The sequence below is a fragment of the Balaenoptera musculus genome, chromosome 1 (genome assembly GCF_009873245.2).
Source record: "Balaenoptera musculus isolate JJ_BM4_2016_0621 chromosome 1, mBalMus1.pri.v3, whole genome shotgun sequence".
NCBI lineage: Eukaryota > Metazoa > Chordata > Mammalia > Artiodactyla > Balaenopteridae > Balaenoptera > Balaenoptera musculus.
In genome coordinates this window covers 85,811,551-85,836,213 of record NC_045785.1, presented here as the reverse complement: position 1 = coordinate 85,836,213, position 24,663 = coordinate 85,811,551, and the positions used below count along the sequence as shown (strand labels likewise).

Genomic DNA, 24,663 nt, shown 5'->3' with positions numbered 1-24,663 from the left:
AGTGATTTCTTGGTTATTAACTAGTGTATTGTTTGGCCTCCATGTGTTTGTATTTTTTCCAGATTTTTTCCTGTAATTGATATCTAGTCTCATAGCACTGTGGTAAGAAAAGATACTTGATACAATTTCAATTTTCTTAAATTTAACAAGGCTTGATTTGTGACCCAAGATATGATCTACCCTGGAGAATGTTCCATGAGTACTTGAGAAGAAAGTGTATTCTGTTGTTTTTGGATGGAATGTCCTATAAATATCAATGAAGTCCATCTTGTTTAATGTAGCATTTAAGGCTTGTGTTTCCTTATTTATTGTCATTTTGTATGATCTGTCCATTGGTGAAAGTGGGGTGTTAAAGTTCCCTACTATGATTGTGTCACTGTCGATTTCCCCTTTTATGGCTGTTAGTATTTGCCTTATGTATTGAGGTGCTCCTATGTTGGGTGCATAAATATTTACAATTGTTGTATCTTCTTCTTGGATTAATCCCTTGATCATTATGTAGTATCCTTCTTTGTCTCTTGTAGTAGTTTTTGTTTTAAAGTCTATTTTGTCTGATATGAGAATTGCTACTCCAGCTTTCTTTTGATTTCCATTTGCATGGAATATCTTTTTCCATCCCCTCACTTTCAGTCTGTATGTGTCCCTAGGTCTGAAGTGGGTCTCTTGTAGACAGCATATATATGGGTCTTGTTTTTGTATCCATTCAGCCAGTCTCTGTCTTTTGGTTGGAACATTTAATCCATTTACATTTAAGGTAATTATTGATATGTATGTTCCTGTTACCATTTTCTTCTTGTTTTGGGTTTGTTATTGTAGGTCTTTTCCTTCTCTTGTGTTTCCTGCCTAGAGAAGTTCCTTTAGCATTTGTTGTAAAGCTGGCTTGGTTGTTCTAAATTCTCTTAGCTTTTGCCTGTCTGTAAAGGTTCTAATTTCTCCATCAAATCTGAATGAGATCCTTGCTGGATAGAGTAATCTTGGTTGTAGGTTTTTCCCTTTCATCACTTTAAATATGTCCTGCCACTCCCTTCTGGCTTGCAGAGTTTCTGCTGAAAGATCAGCTGTTAACCTTATGGGGATTCCCTTTTATGTTATTTGTTGTTTTTCCCTTGCTGCTTTTAATATTTTTGCTTTGTATTCAATTTTTGATAGTTTGATTAATATGTGTCTTGGCGTACTTCTTCTTGGATTTATCCTGTATGGGACTCTCTGTGCTTCCAGGACTTGATTAACTATGTCCTTTCCCATATTAGGGAATTTTTTGACTATAATCTCTTCAAATATTTTCTCAGACCTTTTCTTTTTCTCTTCTTCTTCTGAGACCCCAATAATTCGAATGTTGGTGCGTTTAATATTGTCCCAGAGTTCTCTGATAGTGTCCTCAGTTCTTTTCTTTTTTTTTTCTTTAATCTGCTCTGCAGTAGTTATTTCCACTATTTTATCTTCCAGATCACTTATCTGTTCTTCTGCCTCAGTTATTCTGCTATTGATCCCTTCTAGAGAATTTTTAATTTCATTTATTGTGTTGTTCATGATTGTTTGTTTGCTCTTTAGTTCTTCTTGGTCCTTGTTAAACGTTTCTTGTATTTTCTCCATTCTCTTTCCAAGATTTTGGATCATCTTTACTATCATTATTTTGAATTTTTTTTCAGGTACACTGCCTATTTCCTCCTCATTTCTTAGGTCTGGTGGGTTTTTACCTTGCTCCTTCATCTGCTGTGTGTTTCTTTGTCTTCTCATTTTGCTTAATTTACTCTGTTTGAGGTCTCCTTCTCGCAGGCTGCAGGTTCATATTTCCCCTTGTTTTTGGCGTCTGCCCCCCAGTGGCTAAGGTTGGTTCAGTGGGTTGTGTAGGCTTCCTGGTGGAGGGGACCAATGCCTGTGTCCTGGGTCGATGAGGCTGGATCTTGTCTTTCTGGTGGGCAGGTCCACGTCTGGTGGTGTGTTTTGGGGTGTCTGTGACTTTATTATGATTTGAGGCAGCCTCTCTGCTAATGGGTGGGGTTATGTTCCTGTCTTGCTAGTTGTTTGGCATAGGGTGTCCAGCACTGTAGCTTGCTGGTCATTGACTGGAACTGGGTCTTGGCATTGAGATGGAGATCTCTGGGAGATTTTCACCATTTGATATTACGTGGAGCTGGGAGGTCGGTCGGTGGACCAATGTCCTGAACTTGGCTCTCCCACCTCAGAGGCACAGCCCTGACACCTGGCTGGAGCACCAAGAGCCTGGCATCCACACAGCTCAGAATAAAAGGGAGAAAGAAAAAGATTTTTAAAATAAAGTTATTATAATAAAAAACAAAAAATAATTATTAAAAAAAAATTTTTTAAGTAATTAAAAAAAAAATAAAGAAAGAAGAGAACAACCAGACCAAAAAACAAATTCACCAATGATAACAAGTGCTGAAAACTATACTAAAAAAAAAAAAAACAGACAGACAGAACCCTAGGACAAATGGTAAAAGGAAAGCTATACAGACAAAATCACACACAGAAGCATACGCATACACCCTCACAAAAAGAGAAAAAGGGAAAAAATATATATATATCTTGCTCCCAAAGTCCACCTCCTCAATTTGGGATGATTCGTTGTCTATACAGCTATTCCACAGATGCAGGGTACATCAAGTTGATTGTAGAGCTTTAATCCGCTGCTCCTGAGGCTGCTGGGAGAAATTTCCCTTTCTCTTCTTTGTTCTCACAGCTCCCGGGGTTCAGCTTTGGATTTGGACCCACCTCTGTGTGTAGGTGGCCTGAGGGCGTCTGTTCTTCGCTCAGACAGGACGGGGTTAAAGGAGCAGCTGCTTCGGGGGCTCTGGCTCACTCAGGCGGTGGGGGGGAGGGAAGGGTACGGATGCAGGGCGAGCCTGCGGCGGCAGAGGCCGGCGTGACATTGCACCAGCCTGAGGCGCGCCGTGCATTCTCCCGGGGAAGTTTTCTCTGGATCACAGGACCCTGACAGTGGCAGGCTGCACAGGCTCCCGGGAGGAGCAGTGTGGATAGTGACCTGTGCTTGCACACAGGCTTCTTGGTGGCGGCAGCAGCAGCCTTAGCGTCTCACGCCTGTCTCTGGGGTCCGCGCTGATAGCCGCGGCTGGCGCCCATCTCTGGGGCTCCTTTAAGCAGCGCTCTTAATCCCCTCTCCTCGCGCACCAGGAAACAAAGAGGCAAGAAAAAGTCTCTTGCCTCTTTGGCAGCTGCAGACTTTTTCCTGGACTCCCTCCCGGCCAGCTGTGGCACACTAACCCCTTCAGGCTGTGTTCACGCCACCAACCCCAGTCCTCTCCCTGGCATCCGACCTCCGAAGCCCGAGCCTCAGCTCCCAGCCCCACCCGTCCCGGCGGGTGAGCAGACAAGCCTCTCGGGCTGGTGGGTGCTGGTCAGCACCGCTCCTCTGTGCGGGAATCTCTCCGCTTTGCCCTCCGCACCCCTGTGGCTGCGCTCTCCTCCGTGGCTCCGAAGCTTCCCCCCCGTCACCCCACCCGCAGTCTCCGCCCGTGAAGGGGCTTCCTAGTGTGTGGAAGCCTTTCCTCTTTCACAGCTCCCTCCCGCTGGTGCAGGTCCCGTCCCTATTCTTTTGTCTCTGTTATTTCTTTTTTCTTTGGCCCTACCCAGGTACGTGGGGAGTTTCTTGCCTTTTGGGAGGTCTGAGGTCTTCTGCCAGCATTCAGTAGGTGTTCTGTAGGAGTTGTTCCACATGTAGATGTATTTCTGATGTATTTGTGGGGAGGAAGGTGATCTCCACGTCTTACTCTTCCACCATCTTGAAGCTCCTCCGAGACAGACATTTTACAAACAAAAGACCTGATGAAATGTTCAATAACCTCTGCAGTCAGAGAGACAACATTTAGCAAGCACCTACTATGTTTCAGTGGGCCATGCACTTTGTAAAGGGTTTTTTGATTGAATCTTTCCAATTATGTAAAGTTGCTTTATTACTATGTTCATTTAACAAAGGTAATTTTACAGTTTTGAGAGATTACAGTTGAAATTTCTAACTGTTTGGTACCTGTTAGGTTTTTGAAGAAAGTCCCCTCATGCACATGAATACATTACCCACTTTCCAAATTACATGTCTCCCTGTGGCTTTTGATCTCCTGCATTTTCCAGTATCCCTAGGAGGTAGGAAATTAGGCAACCGGCATTCATGCTGCTGTACTGAAAATGGTAAAGGAGAAAAGGAAAGGATGTGTTAGGTGGCTTTCCTAAAATCTCATAAATAGAGTGAGGTTACTGGAAATTGAATTTAGGACTCCTGACTTGCTGTTGCCCGTATCTCTGAGCACTAAAGACATTTCTACAAATTAAGTACAAAAAGGTTGGGCTAATGGGACCAAGGAGATACATTCTGAAATTATTCCCTTTTGTGTTTGAATCTCAGAATGTTTTAAGTGTAGTTTTTTTGTTTATTTAATTGATATTATTTCCATTAGTACTCTCTAAACTACCTTTTAAATTAGAAAAAGATGATATTATATGAATTTGATTCTCTGCTAACTGACTTTTGTGCTAGTTTTCATCATTCCAAACAGACTGATGTAATCTATATTAATTTAAATGCTGTGTTGAAGTGATTTTTGTAAAAGATGATATGGAAAAATCAGATATGATACAAGAATAATTATTGGCTGTTTGTTTTTTTGCAGTCACAATATGGAGCTTCAGTTTCTGCCACGCCTGAGCTACCCCTCTTTTATACTCCTATTGATCTGGTGGACATTAGTGTGGAAATGGCTGGATTGAAGTTCACAAATCCTTTTGGTCTTGCCAGTGCGACTCCAGCTACCAGTTCATCCATGATTCGTAGAGCTTTTGAAGCTGGATGGGGCTTTGCTCTGACCAAAACTTTCTCTCTTGATAAGGTAAGAAATTATTTTTGAAGTCATGTTTCAATATCTATCATATATTTTAATTAGGGCATAAATATTATAATGGAAAGATTTTTGTGACCAATAAATAACAGTTATTAAACTACTGGATAAAACCTATTATTACAAATGAGTCTTTAATTTCCTTCCATTCCTTCTGTCCCATGGAGGGGGAATGGCATAGAGTTTTCATTGTGTTTTGTCTAAGAAGCATCAAAAATATAAATACTACAGAGTGTCTATTTCATTGAATAATCACAAACTCACTTATTCTTCTGTCGACATTATTAATTGTTTCGTGATTTCTGGATGTATGTGAATGAGGACATATGCCTCAACTCAAAGTTAGAGAGACAATGAATTTTATTTGCACATAATCCTGGAATCCAAGTCGTGTCAAAAAAAATCACTTATTGTAACTTACTGGTGCTGGGAATAAGATGCTTCTTGAATTTTTAAATACAGAAACCTTTCCCCAAATACAATACCTGAGTTTAATTTGACATTATGACGTTGTACTCACAATGCAAGTGGACATACTTAGTAGAAAATAAACTACATATTAAAGTTCAGATTGATTCTTTAAAGTACAGAAAGCATATAAGTGAATGTTTTCAAAGTGGAATAATTTATGCAGTGGAGGGTTGCATCCTTATACGGTTTTGTATTAGAAAAAAGCAGCAAAATTTAACATTTTTAGGCCCTTTATTGACAAAATTGTAAATGATACACCTATCGATATATTTAGTACTTACTAGTAGTTAGTAATAATTAATGTATATGAATGTGTGAATCTACTGACTGAGAAAAGAGTATCATTATTTAAATCAGCCTTATCCTTAGGCAAAGAAAATAATACACAACAAATATGCCCCATTAAGCACATTCTCTTCTTCTTTCACCTCTTACTAGGATCAATAGTTGGCATTATTATGGCTAAAACATCACAGCTGTTTTATTCTGACAGCTTTACAAGATGCTATGTGTAAGTGTGATCAAGAATATCTAGAGAATCCTCAAAAGTTAGAAAACTAGTGCATGAAAAAAAAGTTAAATATTTTTATGTTTAAATAGCTAAAGGGAGGCTTTTTTCATAAATTGGCTGAATACTTAGAAATGCTTTGGTTAAACAAGGTGTAAAAATAAACAACATATTGGATTTAGCTTTAGAATATCATTAATCAATTGTTTACAACCTTGTAGAATATTGACATTACATTTGTTTTTATTTCAGTTCTTCCTTTAAGAATTACTTGGAAGCTATAATCAAATGTTTAATCCGTTGAGAAAAACTGAGTCTCTGATATCACTTAATGACTACTTTAGTTATGCTATTTAAAAAATTGTATATGTAAACAGAAATAGGGTGGCTAATCAGGTATAAGGGAAGAATTGTAGGGGAAAAAAAAGTGTTTGCTTTGAACTTCCTGTTTGCTTACAAAAATTGAATTCTGATTAATCAGAGACATCTGTCTTTACTCTGTTGGTGACATGCATTGATTTGTGAAGCTATCTCTTTCAATAACCTAAGAGCAGTTGCCTTTATTAGGATCACCAGCAGAAATAAATGTGGGAGCTAACTTCCTTCTGAACCTCCAATTTGAATTTAATCTACCAATTCAGAAGTCTGTGATGCTGGTTCAAAAGGAGAGTTATGGACAAATGCAAATTAAAGTTGGCACATAAAATATAATGACAGGGGGTTTTAGGAAGCTCCACTTTACTTACTTTGATGGTGCGTACAACAAAATATTTGTGCAAAAACTATTTTAAATGTATTTGTGCAGATTGTAATGACATAAATAACAACACCACCTTGGGCTTATATAATTCTATTTTCAAAAATGATTTTTTCCCGTACTTGATTTTGCAAAGTAGTCGTTTTGCTTCATAGAGATCTACTTCTTTTCGTTTTGTGTTCTTATATTGTCTCTAATTAGTGATTACATTTTTGTGAATTTATTATCATCTTATGAGTTTTGTGCTTTCTTATTGGTGAAATATTGTAGTATAAACACATGTTTTTCACAGCCTCTTACTAAAGACATCTATTAAAGTATTATGTGTACTATACATTTGTGTGGCATTATAGCATACCAATTTAGATTAGCCTTATTACAGTTTAGTATGTGATTTCAAGAGTCTACTTAAAATGTATTAAAATTCAGAGTCTTGACATTTGAAATTTGGATGCTCTTAATATGACAAAAGTTATTCTATGGAGTTTTGTTATCATATGAAATATTAATATTTCACAATACAGTTTTGATGAAGTACAATTTGCCGAGCTTGCATATGATAAAGAAATTAAATGCTTGCCAAGGGAGTTCAGTAAAAATTAGAGCTCTGCCTGAACATCTGCTGGAAATTTTATTATCCTGTCCTACTGACAGTGTGGCTCCCTCATTGTTTTTCTAGATTGACAGCTGAATATTACACTGATTTCTGCAGCAAATATGTTTAGGTGAACTTTGTTTCCCTTTTTTTATTTTTTTGGGGAGTTTGGAACATGCTTTGATTTTCATCCTACATATATATTTTTTATACTCTTGACATTTGTAGATGCCAGATTGAGGTCTAATATGCTGTAGCAACGAAAGACCATTGACTTACAGTGAAATGCCAGTTGATATCTCAGTAAACAGAAATATTATTATTCTTTACTGTGCAGTCTGTATAAAAGCTGTATGTGCTTTCTTTAGGGAGGCAAATGATAAGATTTTTAATGTCAAATATAAAAAGATCTATGTTTGCTCTTGTGTTAAATAACATCAAAGGTGGCTTTTATTAACTATATTTTTTCTTCCCAAATCAGACTTTCCTAGAGTGTCCCAAAATACCTAGCTTGCTTTTCTTGAGATTCTGTTTATGTGTTATAAAGACAATATTTGAAATATCATGATAAAAATATTTAAAATATAATTGTAAATTTTAATATAAATATATATTGAGTTCAAGTTTAAAAAGGTAGGGGAGAAATCAATCTGTCAAGCTTAATTAAAGCTAAAGTGTCCTGACAAACCAGAGTAATGCTCTGTTTAACTGGGAATATTAGAAATTGTTTAGATGTCACATAAAATAACCTCCTGACCTGTGTTTGCATTATACTGATAAGAAATAGATAAAACACTTTGTTTTTGCTGATTATATCATAAATTTTTTCTCATAGGTAGCCACATATTATATACTGCAAATATGGAATATCTAACTGCAGGGTGCATATATCTTCATCACTACACAGATAAACTCAGAAGTGTTTCTAACTATCATAAATCAAATTCAAACCTAAGCAGAAGTTCACTTCATTTATAAGCTACATATAGCTATTACAGTACACTTGTAATTTATTTTTAGTAAGAAAATGTCTTGAATGCATATATTTTGTTTTAATAAGTATCAAATAATTAGGTATGTAGGTATACAAATAATGAGTTTCTCTCAACATAAAATACTGAAAACTAAAATCTGAGAAATATTTAAGGTTCTTCATTATTTCTTTGGCATCAAAGTATTGATTGTAACTGTTTCCATAAAATACAATCTTATACCACATAGCACGGTGCTTAGTGTGTAGGAAGAGTTTGATAAATGTTTTATAGATATTCTTTGGATAAATGAATTAGTAAATGAATACATAGATTTCTTGGCAACAGCATATTGAGTTTATTTTTCTTCCAGCCATATGAACAGACAGTTAACACATAAAAAATGGATTGTTCTGATTATTGATCTCAATCAAGGGAGAAAAGGCCAATTTAAAATTTTCATATCCCAGGTCGCTTTTATAGTACATGTATACATGTCTAAAAATGAAAATGTCAGTGGAATTTCTAAATGCATGGATTGTGTATTAAGATTTAGGTTGTTGACCAAGCCTTTAAAATGCAGAGAATTTTTGAGAAAACGGAATAAGTATTGTACAGTATTAGGACGGGAAATAAAAATTATCTGGCCAAATTATGTGTCAATAGCCCTGACAGAAGAAATGTAGCCTGTTCTTGAATGCCTTTAGTGACAGAACATGCTAGATCTTTAAGGCACTGCAGCCTGTTATAGCTATAGAAAGATCTGTTTTAGAAATGTATTCCTTTTATTGTCCCCAAATCGGCCTTCTCATAAGTTGCATCCATATTTTATAGTTCTGCCCTCGGAGACATCATGACATAAATTAATCTAACTTATTAACATAAATGAATTGTTGATTTTAAAATATGGTGTTCTTTTCTTTTTTCCTTCCAAGTAAATAAATACCGTAGAGGAAGGCTAACAAGTATGGCGAGGCAGTGTCATCTAGGGAAAAGAAATTTGACCTGGGCAACAACAGTCTCTGTCCAAAGTTGCTTCTGCATCACTATCTTGAACATGTTGTTTGAAATTGCGGGTCGTTGTTATGATTATTATTTTTATACACATTACTAACTACCATTTATCAATTACTTAGAATGTATAGATATTGCCAAATACTTTTCATAAGTTATTCATTGAATCTTCACGACATCCCTATAAGATAGATAGTATAATTTTTTTAGATGAAATACAGCCCACCCTTGAACAACACTGGTGTTAGGAGCACCAACCCCCTGCAAAGTCAAAAATCTGCTTATAACTTTATAGTCAGCCCTCCGTATTTGTGGTTCCACATCTGCATATTGGACCAACCATGGGTCCATATAGTACTGTAGTACTTAATTACTGAAAAAAATATGCATATAAGTGGATGCAGTTCAAGTCTGCATTGTTCCAGGATCAACTGTAATAGTCTGAGAAAGCTAAATAAGTAGCCCAGGAGTTGGAACAACAATTATTTATTCACTCAGTTATACACATTGGTAGTTTGGCTGAGCTCACGTGGGAAGTTCTTCTGCATCACATGATGTCTGCTGGGCTCATTCATGCATTTGCAGTCAGTTGGAGGGATGCCTGGGGACAGGCAAGATGGCCCCACTCATGTGTCTGGTCGGAGTTGCTGTAATTGCTGAGATGGCCGGGCCCTTTTCTCCATCTCTTCATAATCTCTCTTGTCTCTTGGTATCTCAACATCAAGGAGAGTATCTTGGGCTTGTTCACAAGGTAGCAGTGTTCTAAGAAGGCAAAACTCGAAGCTGCAAGGCCTTGCTGAGACCTCAAAAGTCACACACTGTCACTTCCACTGTACTTTCTGTGACAAAGCAAGTTACAAGGTACAATATACATGCTGTATTCAAGAAGTAGGTAAATACCATCTGCTCATTGATGGGAAGAACAGCAAAGTCATATCACAAAGGGGCATGCATACAGCATGGAAGGATTATTGCAGCTGTCTTTGTAACTTGCCCTCTGGTCACAATAATTCACATCCCTTCCACGTGCAAAATGCATCCACCCCATTCCAAGACACTCAAAATGTCATCCAATCATGATTTGGGGCTCAATGTCTATGATCTAGTGATCTGTATCAGGTCCTAACCCATATAAGGCTGTTCGGGTTCAGCTTCACTTTATCCAGGATTCTGTGAAATAGAAAGACAAGTTGTCTATCTGCTATACAGCCAACATAAAATGATATGGTCATGAGAACCACAGCAGATACTCTCATTCAGGAAGAGAAGAAATGGAAGGAAAATAGCAATCACTTGTCCATTGCAATTTTGAAATTCAGTTGGGCACATGTTGTCAGGGCCCCTTGCTTAATTAAGATCCAGTTCTACTCTCTAGTAGTGGTTCCCTAATCCATTGTTCCTATCCACTATTGGCCCTAACTTCTGGGATCTTGCTTCTGTCCTCTGAGTTTTGTTTTGCTTTGTTTTGTTTAGAAATGACCACTGATGGTCCATGTTGGCAGTTGAGTAGCCTTTTCAGCCTGTTTCTGCCCATAGAAAGTTAGGAATCCCATTCCTCGCTTTATTTTGAATTATCCCTTTTAGTCCTAGGTCATAGTGATGTCACCACAAAACTCTCTTAAAAACTTTTCAGATCTGTTAAGGGCCGACTCCATGCCCCAAAGCCACATCCATAAGTCTTTTTGAGACAGACTTCTCTTCATTTTGAATATGTCTTGCTGCTGTGACACAGTGTCCTAAAGATTCTTAGAATTGATATTGTCTACTTGAAAGAATCTACTAGGACCTGATTGAAATCTTTGTAAAGTCCTAACAAAGTATCATATAGCAACGCTCTTGATGTGATCTTTACCCCAGGGTCATTTCTTATTTGGAAAGTCTTTTTCCTTCCAGGAGAGATGAAGTGTGAAGAATAGCTTTATTTTCCAACCCGGCAAGTCCTAGGCTCCTTTGCTTTACTCACTCTAAGTTTGCTAGCAGTCAAATATATCCTTATTTGGCTCTTTTCTATCTTACAGTACCTTACTATACTTGGGCAGAAACACTCAACTGACACTTCCAGCATTCTGTCTAGAGATTTCTTTAGTCAGATCCACAAATGCATTATATACATTTTCTATCTTCTGAATGATCACCAGCGACATTCTTGCCACGTGTTCTGTCACTGCATAATACAGGCCACTCTTTTTTTTTAATTAATTAATTAATTTTATTTATTTATTTGGCTGCGTTGGGTCTTCGTTGCTGCGCGCGGGCTTTTCTCTAGTTGCGGCGAGCGGGGGCTGCTCCTCGTTGCGGTGCGCGAGCTTCTCATTGCGGTGGCTTCTCTTGTTTGTGGAGCACGGGCTCTAGGCACACAAGCTTCAGTAGTTGTGGCACGTGCTCTCAGTAGTTGTGCCTCGTGGGCTCTAGAGTGCAGGCTCAGTAGTTGTGGCGCACAGACTTAGTTGCTCCGCGGCATGTGGGAATCTTCCTGGAGCAGGGCTCGAACCCGTGTCCCCTGCATTGGCAGGCAGATTCTTAACCACTTCGCCACCAGGCAAGTCCCAAGGCCACTCTTTTCCCAGTCTCCAATAGCAATTTTCACACTGTGTTTCAAGCCTCCACTAACATTCTTCCAGATTACTAACAGACTACTCTTGAACTTTCAAGAGAGGCCTGCTGCCTGCCTCTCAATCTGAGATCCGGTGCTGCATGTTTTCAATTTTAGGCTAGCAAATATTTCTGTATCATTTATCAGTTGCTGTATATCAAACCACCCCACAATTTAGTGGCTTAAAGCAACAAGTAATCTGCTCTTGATCCTATAGTTTGGTAATCTGGTCAGGGCTCAGTTGGGTAGGCCTTTTTTGCCCCATGTGATGTTACTTATTCTCACTAGCGCATTTGTGGCCAGGTGACAGACAGCTTGGTGGCTGGCTTGTCCCTGATGGCTTCATTCACATGCTTCGGTCCTCAGACGGGACCCAGGAGCGTGGGAATGGTTCTACTCATCCAAAGGCTTAAATTTGCCATGCCAGGTTTTGAACCAAGGTCTATTTGGTCTATTTCAGGCTCTTTCCTCTATATGATGCTGTTTCCTAATTTATCCTCACTGGACCTCATTACTTTATGTCTAAAATGAAGGCAGTTTGACTCCATCCGCGTTTGGAGTTCAGCTGAACAGGTGCACTGAGGGCCTCCCACCCCCTGCTTCAAGCAGAGTGTCACTTAGGATTTTATGTCTATTTTGTTTCTATCTACCATTTCACTGAGAGAGAGAGAGAGAGAGATCGAGAGAAAGAAAGAGAGAGAGAGAGAGATTTATGAAAAAGCTCTGGGAATCCATTGTCATGGAAAGCCAATCTTCCTGTACCATCCTTCTCCAGCCACCCTGGCCATCCTCCTAGTCCTCCAACATGGTAGGCTCTGCCTGGAAGGCTCTGCCCTCAGCTTTTTATACAGCTACTCTTGCTTCTCATTCAGTTTTCACATCAAAAATTCTCTCCTCAGAGAATTCTTTGCTGACCACTCAAAACTCATTCTGTCTGTCCCCCATTTCCCTGGTTGTTTTATCTTCACCGTGCTTGGCACCATATGAAATTACCATGCTCTTAATCATTTATTTATTTACTTGTATATTTTCTGTTTTAGCCATTTGAAGTAAGCTTCATAAGAAGAGAGATGTTATCTTTCTTGTTTGCTACCGTATGCCCAGTGCCAAGAACCATGTCTGGCAGATAGGAAGGATGCAATACATACTTGTTAGATGAATGAATAATTATAGGATTCTAATTTAAACCACAATTCCACATGACAGCTCTTCAGTTACGTGGAGACAGCTCTCATGTCCTATCTGCAAGCCTTGTCTTTTTCCTTTTTAAATAGTCCCATTTTCCTTCCCATAATAAGGTTTGCAGACTTTTCACCGTGTCGGTTGTCGGTTCTCCCATGTGGATTTCCAGAAACTTGTTTCGATCCACATTATGTTAATGGAGAGGAAGTTGCCTACATTTGCACAAATTGCCAGCACCTATGAACCAGACAAAAATCAGGACTAACATTGTCAGGACTATAAATGCAAGAAATAATATTTAAAGGTGTTAAGAAAAATTTCACAAATATGATACATAATTATATTTTAGAGCCTAAGTAATTCTCTTTGGATTACAATACAGAAAATCACAGTTTACGCTTATAACTCCTTTTGGAAGGCCTTATGAGAAATAAAGGTCTGAATTTTTAAAAGATTATATCAAAACTAATATATTTTATTATTATTGAGCTTCTACATTACTTTATCATGAAAGTCTATGAAACAATGAATGAACAACATTCCATTGCATTATTTTCACTGCTATAGTTCTGGCTTTAAATTTAGTACATAAATAGGTTTTTTTTATGTGTAGTATTATTCTCCTATTGTATATCTAACTATACATTAGCTAAGGACTATAATTATTTAAACACATTCAATATAAGCTTTTCCTCCGGGAAACTTTTAACATGCTAAAACCATAAGTGATTTCTGTGTAGTAATAGTTTGATTTTCACTGGTTAGGTTCTTTAATTGTTATTTAGATGAACTGTATTCATAATTTTGACTGAATTCATAATTCATAAAATTGACTCACCCTCAGATTATAAAGAATAGGTTTTTTAAAAGGCTACAGTTCACACGTAGTAGTCTTACGGGCGATTTCATCCAAATGTTCACTTCAGGACTGTTTAGCAAGCTCTTCTCTGAAGCAAACTTGATCGCTTCAACAACAAAAGAATGTGTGTGTGCTTGCATACCCATTTGTGTGTACACTTGCAATAATGAAGCTAAGTCTTGCAAGTTAGAATCCAGTAAAAATACTCCCTACCTCTCCCCAAAGTTCTAAATGAATAATTTTCAAGCATGCCATGTATGCCAGGCTTAGTTTGTTCAGTAAAATATAGATTATGATGTTTCCAAACAGGTTGACATACTTCTAATATTAAACATAACTCTTTTAATTGTAACCAAAGTAGCATTTTTAACCAAGTATATTATTAAAGTTATTTAAATTGTTCTCAAATTTTTTTGCCTTCTATTTCACAATTTGGGCTAGTCGACTATGAAGGAGACCAATCAATTTTCCAATATAATTACGTCTTCACCTCTTTTCCATTTCAGGCTGCGATTTCACACTTGTTAATTAGTTAATCATTTTGGTAGAGTGGACAAGGTGAGACTCAAATAGGCTTTTTGATAATATAAATTGATGTGTACAATTTTGGTCTGGGTTAGCTGGTAACAGAACCTAACTTGTAGTGGAAAATACCTCTTATTCAGCTCCTTTTTTCTTAAGCAACTAGTGTCAAGGTTAATGGAAATTCTCATAATTATGGCTAATGGAAATTTCCTTAGAGTATAGCCCTGCTGTTGGGAAACTGATTTTACCCTCATCCCATCTCACTTAATCTTTTTGCAGATTTTAAATTTAACTAGTTGAAAAATATCCATATTCTGGGAATGTTTGAATGATGCAGTCTTGGTTGAAATTAAGATGACTTGAATTCCATAATACCGTCCTTGGCTTTGTATTTTCTTTATTGATTTTTAACAAGATTCTAGTCATACTATATAAAGATAGTCTTTAACCTTCATTAAAAAAAAAACCACTTTAAATATAAAACCCAGTGATTAGCTCACTGTCAAATTTTTATTAAAGATATACCTACAATGGCTATTTTGTTATAAGAATTTATTCAGTTTTAAATTGCAGTTCTATTTGTGTTCCTTTTTCTTACGTGACTTGCGATGAGCTTCATGTTCAATATTCGTCACTTCACATTCACGACTATTTCTGAAATAAGGTGTCACTAGATGCTTAAGGAAATAACTGTTTTTTTAGAGAAACATTCAGCCAAACTTTCTTTTCATACATCAGTTACCTTTACTTACCCGACTTACCCATCTGCTTCTTTCATTTCAGCTAAATCCCTGCCCTTTTCATCCTGCTCTGCTTATTCATTTGCATGTTTTCCCACAATATCCCATATGTTTGGAACAATTTATCATTAGCTTCTGCCAAATTCACTCTATATTAAAGTTAAAATTTATCTAAAAGTGTCATAAGTGTCACTTTTAGGTATACTGACTAGACTGGATGTATTTTGAGAACTGTTGTTGTCTTTATATACACTTTTTTTTTCTCATTCACTCAAACATTTGTTAGGCACTGACCATTCATATGGTGTGCATGTGTGTGTGTGTGTGTGTGTGTGTGTGTGTGTGTGTGTGTATGTGTATAAATGGTTTTTGCTCTACAAGATTTAAACTCGTTCAGAATATACAACAAAAAGATGCAGGAAGACCGACTAAATGTTGACATAAGGCAGCAGAGATTCTTAGACTAAAAATGTTACTTCAAAAGCAGTATTTTCCTCAGTTTTTTAAAAAGAAAAATAACTCCACATTTGAGCTGTATCTTTATTCTAGGCAGAAAGGATAGTACACGGACATCCATGGTCTTGAGAGTGCCAAGCATATTTAAGATTCAGCAGCTGAATCTTAAGTGAGATTCAGCATAACGCATCACAGGGTGGTATAAGTATCTGTGGCGACTATGGGAAAGGCCTGTTAGGCTCGGAATTTAAATGTGATTTTATAGGCAACAGGGAACTAAAGAGGTTTTAAGTAGAGGAATTACATAATTCAATTTGGAAGTCACTATTAATCACGATGTAACTCCCATTCACCATTTCAATAATGACTTCCACTTCCCCCCAACAGTCTCTTTTTTCTGATTAATCCAGTCTAATCACGAGGCTTATGTTTGTATCATCTATACCTTATACTTACAATATACATCTATACTTCTCTAAACCTTCTGTAAAACAAGATGAAAATATCTGTTTTCCCTTCTTTATGGTATTCTAGTGAAGATCAGTTTGAGTTAAAAAAAGAAATTGTAAAAATGATTTTTTAACATGTGAAATACTATATCAGTAGAGCTGTCATTATTGTCACCACAATCTGCATGCCAAACTAAAATGTTAATAGTTATGTAATCATTTTTTAAAGCATAGAAAATCACTATATTTTTGCCCTTCTCATTTAAGGTCTTATCTCCACTAGTACCACCCACATCTAAGCCGCCACCATCATTTCTCACTGAAAACTACGCCAGCCTCCAAACCACAGTCTAAGTGATCTCTTACAACCTAAGTCATATCATGCCCCTCCTTTGCTTAAAACATTCTAATGGCTTTCCATAGCCCGTAAACTAAGATCCAAAATTCTTGTACAAATCGCTTTATCATCTAGCTCTTGCCTGTCTCTCAGACCTCATCTCGTTCTACTTGTACCAATTAAGCTACAGCCACAATGGCCTTTTCTAGTTTTCTCCAATGAGCCAACCTCATTGTCACCTGTTGCCTTTCACTAATTGTTCTTCTTGCCTAGAATTTTTGGGCCCTTACATTCAAAAAGAAGAAAGAAAAAAATCATTGCTAATGGGGAAGTGTAAATAATATAGGAAAAAATCTATTGTAATAAGTACTTTATGTTTATTGCAGTTTATCAGATAACAGAAAATATAGAAGACAACTGACCAATTAAACTGTGAAGGAATGGTCACATATTCTTCATTTCTGTTCCTTTCAAATAGCAGAAGATTTGTGACTTTTAAATCATTCAATAAAATTCATCTTTAATATTTCTGAAAAGCAAAACAGATAAAGAATTGTTCTTTCTTATAGCTGTTGGAATCTCATTAGTTACCAATCATAAAATCCCCCCAAAAAGGAAAGGATTTTATAAGGATCAGAAATTGCACTGCAAAGAGCAGTGGATGTTATGTAACATACACACGGGCTCAGAGAAAAACATTTTTAAAAACGCTTTTTCATCTAAACTTAATAAGTATTAATGTAAATGTTAAAACACCAAGCTGTGATTCCTGATTTCTGAACCTGTTTATAATTCACTGAAAACTAGAAAATGCTTCCCAACTCTAGAATGCCTTCCATCAGTGTGTATGGGGTTTGTATCTATAACTGCTATTAACATTAATAGGATTTAATCGAATAGTTCTCTTACACGCAGATCAGAAAATTCACTCAAATTATTATAGGCATAGTCAGTCGTGGAGCATAATTCATAGTACATGTAATTTGCAGTGTTTTACATTAAAACATGAAATAAAACATATTAAGAAGTTGCCGCTATAGCCATTTTTGGAGCAAGTACTTAAAGTATATTTAATATTGAACTTTCAGTATTAAATAAAAGACAAGTTTATAAGCAGTTCAATAATTGGACAGACTACATATTGATTTTTTCCTTTGTTGTATAATATTACCCACTTCTCCATCCAGAACCATGTCGTACCGGGTTGAAGAGTGCTAGAAACAGGGTCGCTGTTGTGTATTGGAATGTGGAGAGACGGAAAGGCTGTCACAGCAGTCAGTAAGATCTGAGAGGTGTTGACTAATTGCCTGCTAATTACACAGTAAATTGTCTAATTAAGCTGATGGTTAATTAGGGTACGCTTGCACAGCAGTCTTGTGGAATTTGTGTCTGATGTCTGGGAAGCAGCTTGTGTAATTGGCAAACTGGTAAGGACTGGCAGAGAACATGACTGGAAAACTCATGCCAGTGGATGACAGAATAAGGATTTTTGTGGAAACAAAGGGGTTTTCATTTTTATACTGAAAGTTTTGTTTCAGTTCTGCAGCTATTCTGTAGTGAGCAATTGAGAAATACATTTGAAGCCTAGATTACGTGAGCAAAGGAAGGCTTAAAGTGTGCTTCAACATGTTAAATGTGCTGTTTGCTTGGCATTTATCAGCTCTGATACACTATATCATATTATATTAATATACACATTGTGTTTTTACAGTTCCCCCTTTTAACATGTTATTTGGTGTTCGTGTGCAAAAAAAAAAAAAAAAAAAAAATCCCACGCATTTAAGGGGAAAAAATGCCTCTTTTATGAAAATATGAGATGACAACAAATATGACTGATTAAAAGACATTTGAAGTAAGAATTTTGGGTTAATTATTTAATTTTTAATTTATGCTTCACCAAGAGCCATAAAATATTAGACATACTACAGGTATGTTTGGATATACTTTTAAGAAATAAAAAAATTTTATTTGTAATGGGAGAATTTCAGTTTTATTATTTATACAATTTTACCACACAAATGGCTTTTGCTTAAATTTAGTAAAATATAAGAACAGAGTACTTCGGTATTGAATTACATGTATTTCATTTCTGAATGCATGTGAGTACTGTTGGAGTTATAACTTGCAAAATGTTAGTGCCTTAAAAATAAAAGATCTAGAAGTTTGTTTTGTTGCTATTGTTGTTCTTTATAGCTGAGGAAGTATAACTTTTTATTTCAGAAAGTTATCTATGGTTGAAATACAAACATGAAAATTCTCCTTGTAAATAAACTAAACTAATCCACTGAAGAATACAGGCCCTTTATAAATGAAGTTAGGTATACACATACATCTCCCTTTTAAAAGAGACCTGAATACAAATGATTGTTTCTGCCATTTGCCTCTAGATTCCAACATTTTTGAGGATTTTGAAATAAGATTTTGAATAGAACTTTAAGTTGCAGTTGAAACAATGGATCACAGATGCATAATAAATCTTGGATTTATACTTTTATGTTAATGAAAAAAGATAAAATTTTAAGTGTTTCAAAACAAGATTTCTGAAAGAGAAGGTCTTGATTAAATTATAGTGTCAACATTTTTTATTGCATTCTTAGCAAATAAAATGCATGTATGCCTGTGATTAGATGAATGTGTATGTTTTTTATTCTCACTGTTTTCCACGGAGGATTTGAAGTTGTGTGTATGCTATATATTTTTAAATAGAAAGAGAGAAATACACATTATATACTCTGTAAAATATCTTTGAATTAGCATTAACCTTGGAGATATATACATGGTAAATGAAAATATTTGCTATTTTAACACAAAAGGTATTTTTCAACCTGTCTTAAAGCAATACCTTAAAATATTAAGTCACAGATATTAATAAAAGATGTAAAATAAAATTCTTTATTTCAAGGGTAAAGAAAAATCATATTCATTCCATTTGGAGTCTTAGGTTATGAAGTCTTTATAAAGAAATTATGCAAGATAGAAGAAAAGTGAATTTACCAAAGGAATACAAGGCTAAACACTGAAATTGCTTATTTAAAGGTATATCTCCTGAGGGAGAGAAATCAGATAGAGGTCAGTGTTGCAACTCCAACCATTCTACATTTTGATCTACTCAGTTTTTCATTTTATTCCTTAGAGAGTAATATGAAAAGTTTATTTATTGTAAGTGATATAAGTTTGCATAAGAAGAAATCACGTATATCTGTCTATCATTGTTGATAAAGTTTTAAAGAAGAATTTTTACAAAACACAATCTTCAAAAAACCTCATTTACATTTACATTTAAATTTCAATGTTTTTTCTATTAATTCAAAAGCTAGATAATTTCCATTTATATATAGCTATCACAAGAATAAAGTATATATATGTATATCATGAGATTATGTAGTTATCTGTTGAGAACTTATAATACTTTACTTTGGTCTAAGTATATTATATAAAATATGTATATTTTATATATATATATATGTGTGTGTGTGTGTGTGTGTTATGTAATCACAGTTTTTTTTTTAATTCTTTGGAAAGTTTTATCCCTGCAATTAAAAAAACGAAATACAATATTTAGCAACCTTAGCTATCAACCTCATTCTAGAATTCTTTTCTTTTACAATTTATATATCATAAAGTTCACTCTTTAAAAATATGTATTTCCACGTTTTTTAGTGTATTTAGTGTATTCACAGAATTGTGTAACCATCAACACTAATTAATTTCAGAGCATTTCCATCACTCCAGAATAGAAACTTTATACCTACAAGCAATGGCTCCCTATTCCCCCCACCCCCAGCCCCTGGAGACCACTAATATACATTCTATCTTCATGGATTTGACTATTTTGTACATTTTATATAAATGGAATCATACAATATGTGACCTTTTATGTCTGGTTGCTTTTACTTAGCATGATATTTTCAAGAGATCATCCATGTTGTAGCATGTATCAAAACTACATTCCTTTTTATGGATATACTAACATTTTGTTTATCCATTCATTAGTTCATGAATATTTAGAGTCTTTTTCTACTTTTTACTTATTATGAGTAGTATTTTCTTGAACATTCATGGATAAGTTTTTGACTGGATGTATGTATTCAATTTACTTGTGAATATACCTAGGAGTAGAATTGTTGGGTAAGACGGTGACCCTATATTTAACTTTTGTTGAATCACCAAACTTTTCTCCAAAATGGCTGCACCAATTTGCAATGCCACCAGCAGTGTATGAGGTCTCTAGTTGCTTCACATACTCACCAACATTGTTGGTTGTCTTTTTTATTATAGCTATCAGAATGAGTTTGAAGTTGTTTCTCATTGTGATATTCACTTCTAGTATAATTGATAACTAAATAGTAAAAGTATGAAAGCCTAATAATTGCCTTAATATTCTTTTTTTAAATTAATTTTTATTGGAGTATAGTTGATTTTCAATGTTGTGTTAGTTTCTGCTGTACAGCAAAGTGAGTCAGTTATACCTATACATAGATCCACTCTTTTTTAGATTCTTTTCCCATATGGGTCATTACAGAGTATTGAGGACAATTCCCTGTGCTATACAGTAGGTTCTTATTAATTATCTATTCTATATATAGTAATGTGTATATGTCAATTTATTTACAAAACAGAAATAGAGTCACAGATGTAGAAAACGAACTTACGGTTACCCAGGAGAAAGGTGGGGGGAGGGATAAATTGGGAGATTGGGATTGCCTTACTATTCTTAATAACATATCACCATAACAACTAGTTGTCATAACTAGCAGTTAAAATAGCTGCCATTTTTCACTCTTTTCTCTTGATCTAGGAAGTGCGGTCATCAGGAAAGGCTGATCCACTTCCACTGCAGGCATGACATGAGAGCAAGTCTTTCTGAAAATTAAGAGTTTAGGGTTGGGGGTAGAAGGCAGCCTGTAAAGAATAGCCAGTTTATATGGGTCCCCGGCCTTTGGGAGACAGTGTTACAGGATGTCATATATTCAAAGAGTACTCTTACTGTTTGGTTATTTATATAGTTCAAGGAAATGGATAAATGTTCCAAGCTATATTATGAGCATAACTTACTAAATTAGAAGCCTAAGGAGAAACATTTAATACACTCTAGATAGCAAGACTAAAGAATACATTTAATACACTCTAGATAGCAAGACTAAAGAATATCACTCTAGGAATCTGGAGCAAATGTTTTTCCCTGCTCTCTGCTACCCTACTTGGTACTTTTCTCATTCTGTGCAAGAGGGGGAGGATCAATGTATTCATTCCACAAGTATTTATAAGCTACTCTATTTCCAAGTGCTGTACGTGGACCCTGAGGATAGAGTGGTGAGGAGCATGGCAAGGAACATCCAGTCTTCATGGACTTTACAGGAGCATTCTACTGGAGAAGAAATGGTATTGGCCCAACGTTGTAGACTGAGTAACGTGAACCTGTATAAAATGTATAAAGGAGACTGCAGTAGCAGCCTTAGTGACTGATTGCTTGAAGCTAGAGATGGGGAGGGACAAGGCAAGAATGACTCCCAGATCTCTGACTTGGCAGCTGTTTATGGTTGCCCCATTCATAAAGAAAGTGAAGATAGGAGGAGAAAAACGTGGTTTCTGTGTTCTGTGCCAGTCACTGAAGTAGGACTTTTCAATAGCAAAAGAAAATTGTCAGTGGGTACTTTCATTCTCCAGCTATAATTACTTCAAATATTTGGAAGGAAAAGGTCACCCTGCTAGAAGAATTGCAGTTATTAAAATTGAACTGAAAATGTTAATAATTTTTCAGATGAGATATATGTACTAATGTAGAGTTTGAAAGTTTGAACTCAATTTAATTATTCTAAAATAAGATCTAAAACTAACATCTACAGGGGAAAAGTTAACAGAACAGGTTGTTAAATCAATATGATTAATTAACTTGATATAAATAACTTGAGTATTGCTATGTTTATCTGTAAATCATTTATCATGGTACCAGCTGTAAAAGAAAATCTTAATAATAATGATAATGATGTGTGTCATCCTCCCACCCATCAGAGGTATCATGACAAATTGTTAACAAACTGTCTTAACAGCACTTCACGGATTCAAATGCTAATGTAATAATAATATCAATAATAATAAAATCAACAATGGAACAAATAACTTTGATGCAGCTTAGGAAGAGAAATTTATTAAAACTTTGAGTTCACAAGTGAATAAAGTACCAGCACAGAACTGTTCATCCATTTAAGTCCATATCTGCATTTTGACTCTTGATTTTCAATGAAGGAAAGAGGGAGCAGAGAGAAAGGCATGAGAAACATTTTTACAGTTTATTAAGATGTGGAAACTGATCGATCTCTCTCTCTCTCCTTCTGTCCCTCTGTCCTTCTGTCCCTCTCCCTCTCCCTCTCTTTCCTTCTTTCTCTCCTTCTTTCTCAAATGGAGTGTTGACTATTCCCATAGAATCAGTTACCAAATCCAGAACACTCCATACACATTATCTTCCATCCCTGCTCTGACTTTCCTTGTTCAAGGCCTCATTTGTCCTCACTTAGAACATTTCATGAACCTCTTGAAGGGTCTAATTTCCATGGTCTCTCCCAATAGAAATTAATGCGATTATTTTCAACCAAATTTATCCCCCTAAAGTATATTTGGGCATGTCACTATCCTTTCTACCTGTAGGAGAAACTTCATACTCCTTACCATGTCATACGAGGCCCTCTGTCATCTCAACCCAATATTTTCTTAGCCTTGATTTCCACTCCACCTTTTAACAAAAAGGAGGTTTAGTAACAGAGAGTCTATGATTTTTTTAAATAGAAATGTTCCCTTTGTATATACAATTATACAATTTCCTATAATTGTATAATACAATTGTGTAATATCTCATACAATTTCTCAGACCCCGTGTGTTCTTTTTATTATCCAATCTACAGACTATGCTTGTGCACAAGATTTATAAATTGCTCACTGCTCTAGTCACACGTGCCCGAGGGCACCCTCACTTCCCCCGAAGATGCCGGGTGCTGCCTTTCCCCAGCACTTGTTCATGTGGTGAGCGTCCATCTGAAGACCCCTCCCCAGTATCTTGCCTGTGGGAAACTCAATTCAGCCTCAGGAGCCAGTTTAGATGTAACCCTCCCTGGAAACTTCCTCCTCCCTTAAAATTGCATAAACCTTTGGAATACTAGAACTGCCTGTTTTAATAGGAAGAAGACGAAAATTGCAATGGAATTGCAACTAACACACTATGTAACCTTGTAAAATGAGGTAGGTGAACCAACTTATTAGCCAGCTCTTTTCTCTTTTACCATGCTAAATGTTTAATTAGAACATTTAAAATTTTTTAGAGTTATCTGAGTTCCAGATTTATCTTCCTCTGAAAAAACTAGCATTGGGTATTTCTTATATATATATTATATGTCAGGAGTTCTGAAAGCCACATAATTTACATTTTGTTTTTTACTACTCACAAATCACTACAGTAGATGTCATAATCCCCACTGCATGGATAAACTGAGGCTTAACAATTTTTTTGTTTTCTAAATTTTTAACCTTTTTTTTTTTTTAATTGAAGTATAGTTCATTTACAATGTTGTGTTAGTTTCAGGTGTACAGCGAGGTGATTTAGCTATATATTCCTTTTCAGATTCTTTTCCACTATATGTTATTACAAGATATTGAATGTAGTTCCTTTTCCACTATATGTTATTACAAGCAATAGGTCCTTGTTGTTTATCTATTTTATATATAGTAGTGTGTGTATGTTAGCTTAACAATTTCTGTGTCCCCTTGTTCTTTGTGTCTGCTACAGTCATAGTTCAGTGCCACAAACACAGCCGCCACTCAGCAAAAGCCAAATTCCCCTCTTCTGTTTTAAGTTAGGATTTTTATTCTTCCAGATGGAAATATGATGTAATTTATCATTTGATACAAACTGATCAATAATATTTTTTTCATAATTTAGCTATAGGTTGAATTTAAGTTGCTGTAGGTTTTTAGGAAAGAAATGAGAAACTTATTAAAAGATTTACTATCGGTCTCTTTTTAACTATCTTATTTTATGGGACAAGATTTCTCCCTCGTAAGTCCCCCTGCTCTTGGGATCATGTTTGACTATTCATTGGTCATCATTGTTTTGTTGGTTTTATCTCTCTGGCCCTTGTTCCAGTAAGATGTTTTACACTCCATGAATTCCCAGTTCTTGGACAAAAATGACTCAACTCCAACATTCACCCAGTTTACTAGCAACGTTTTATGTTAGGTAGAGCTCATTTAAATCCAGTGCCCGCACAGGGAAGGTGATGACCCTGGACTCACACCTTTATTTCTTAACATTTTTAAACACTGCACATAATTTCAGAGGCAGCAAAAA

At 35.9% G+C, this 24,663-nt stretch overlaps 1 protein-coding gene across 1 annotated transcript in view; it reads left to right on the top strand.

Annotated features, from left to right (window-relative positions):
- The window catches only part of DPYD (dihydropyrimidine dehydrogenase), a 794,060-nt gene that overhangs the window by 416,044 nt on the left and 353,353 nt on the right, over positions 1-24,663 (top strand). The window contains 1 exon segment of the mRNA XM_036825276.1: positions 4,644-4,859. Within this exon segment, the coding sequence (XP_036681171.1) occupies positions 4,644-4,859 (216 nt within the window).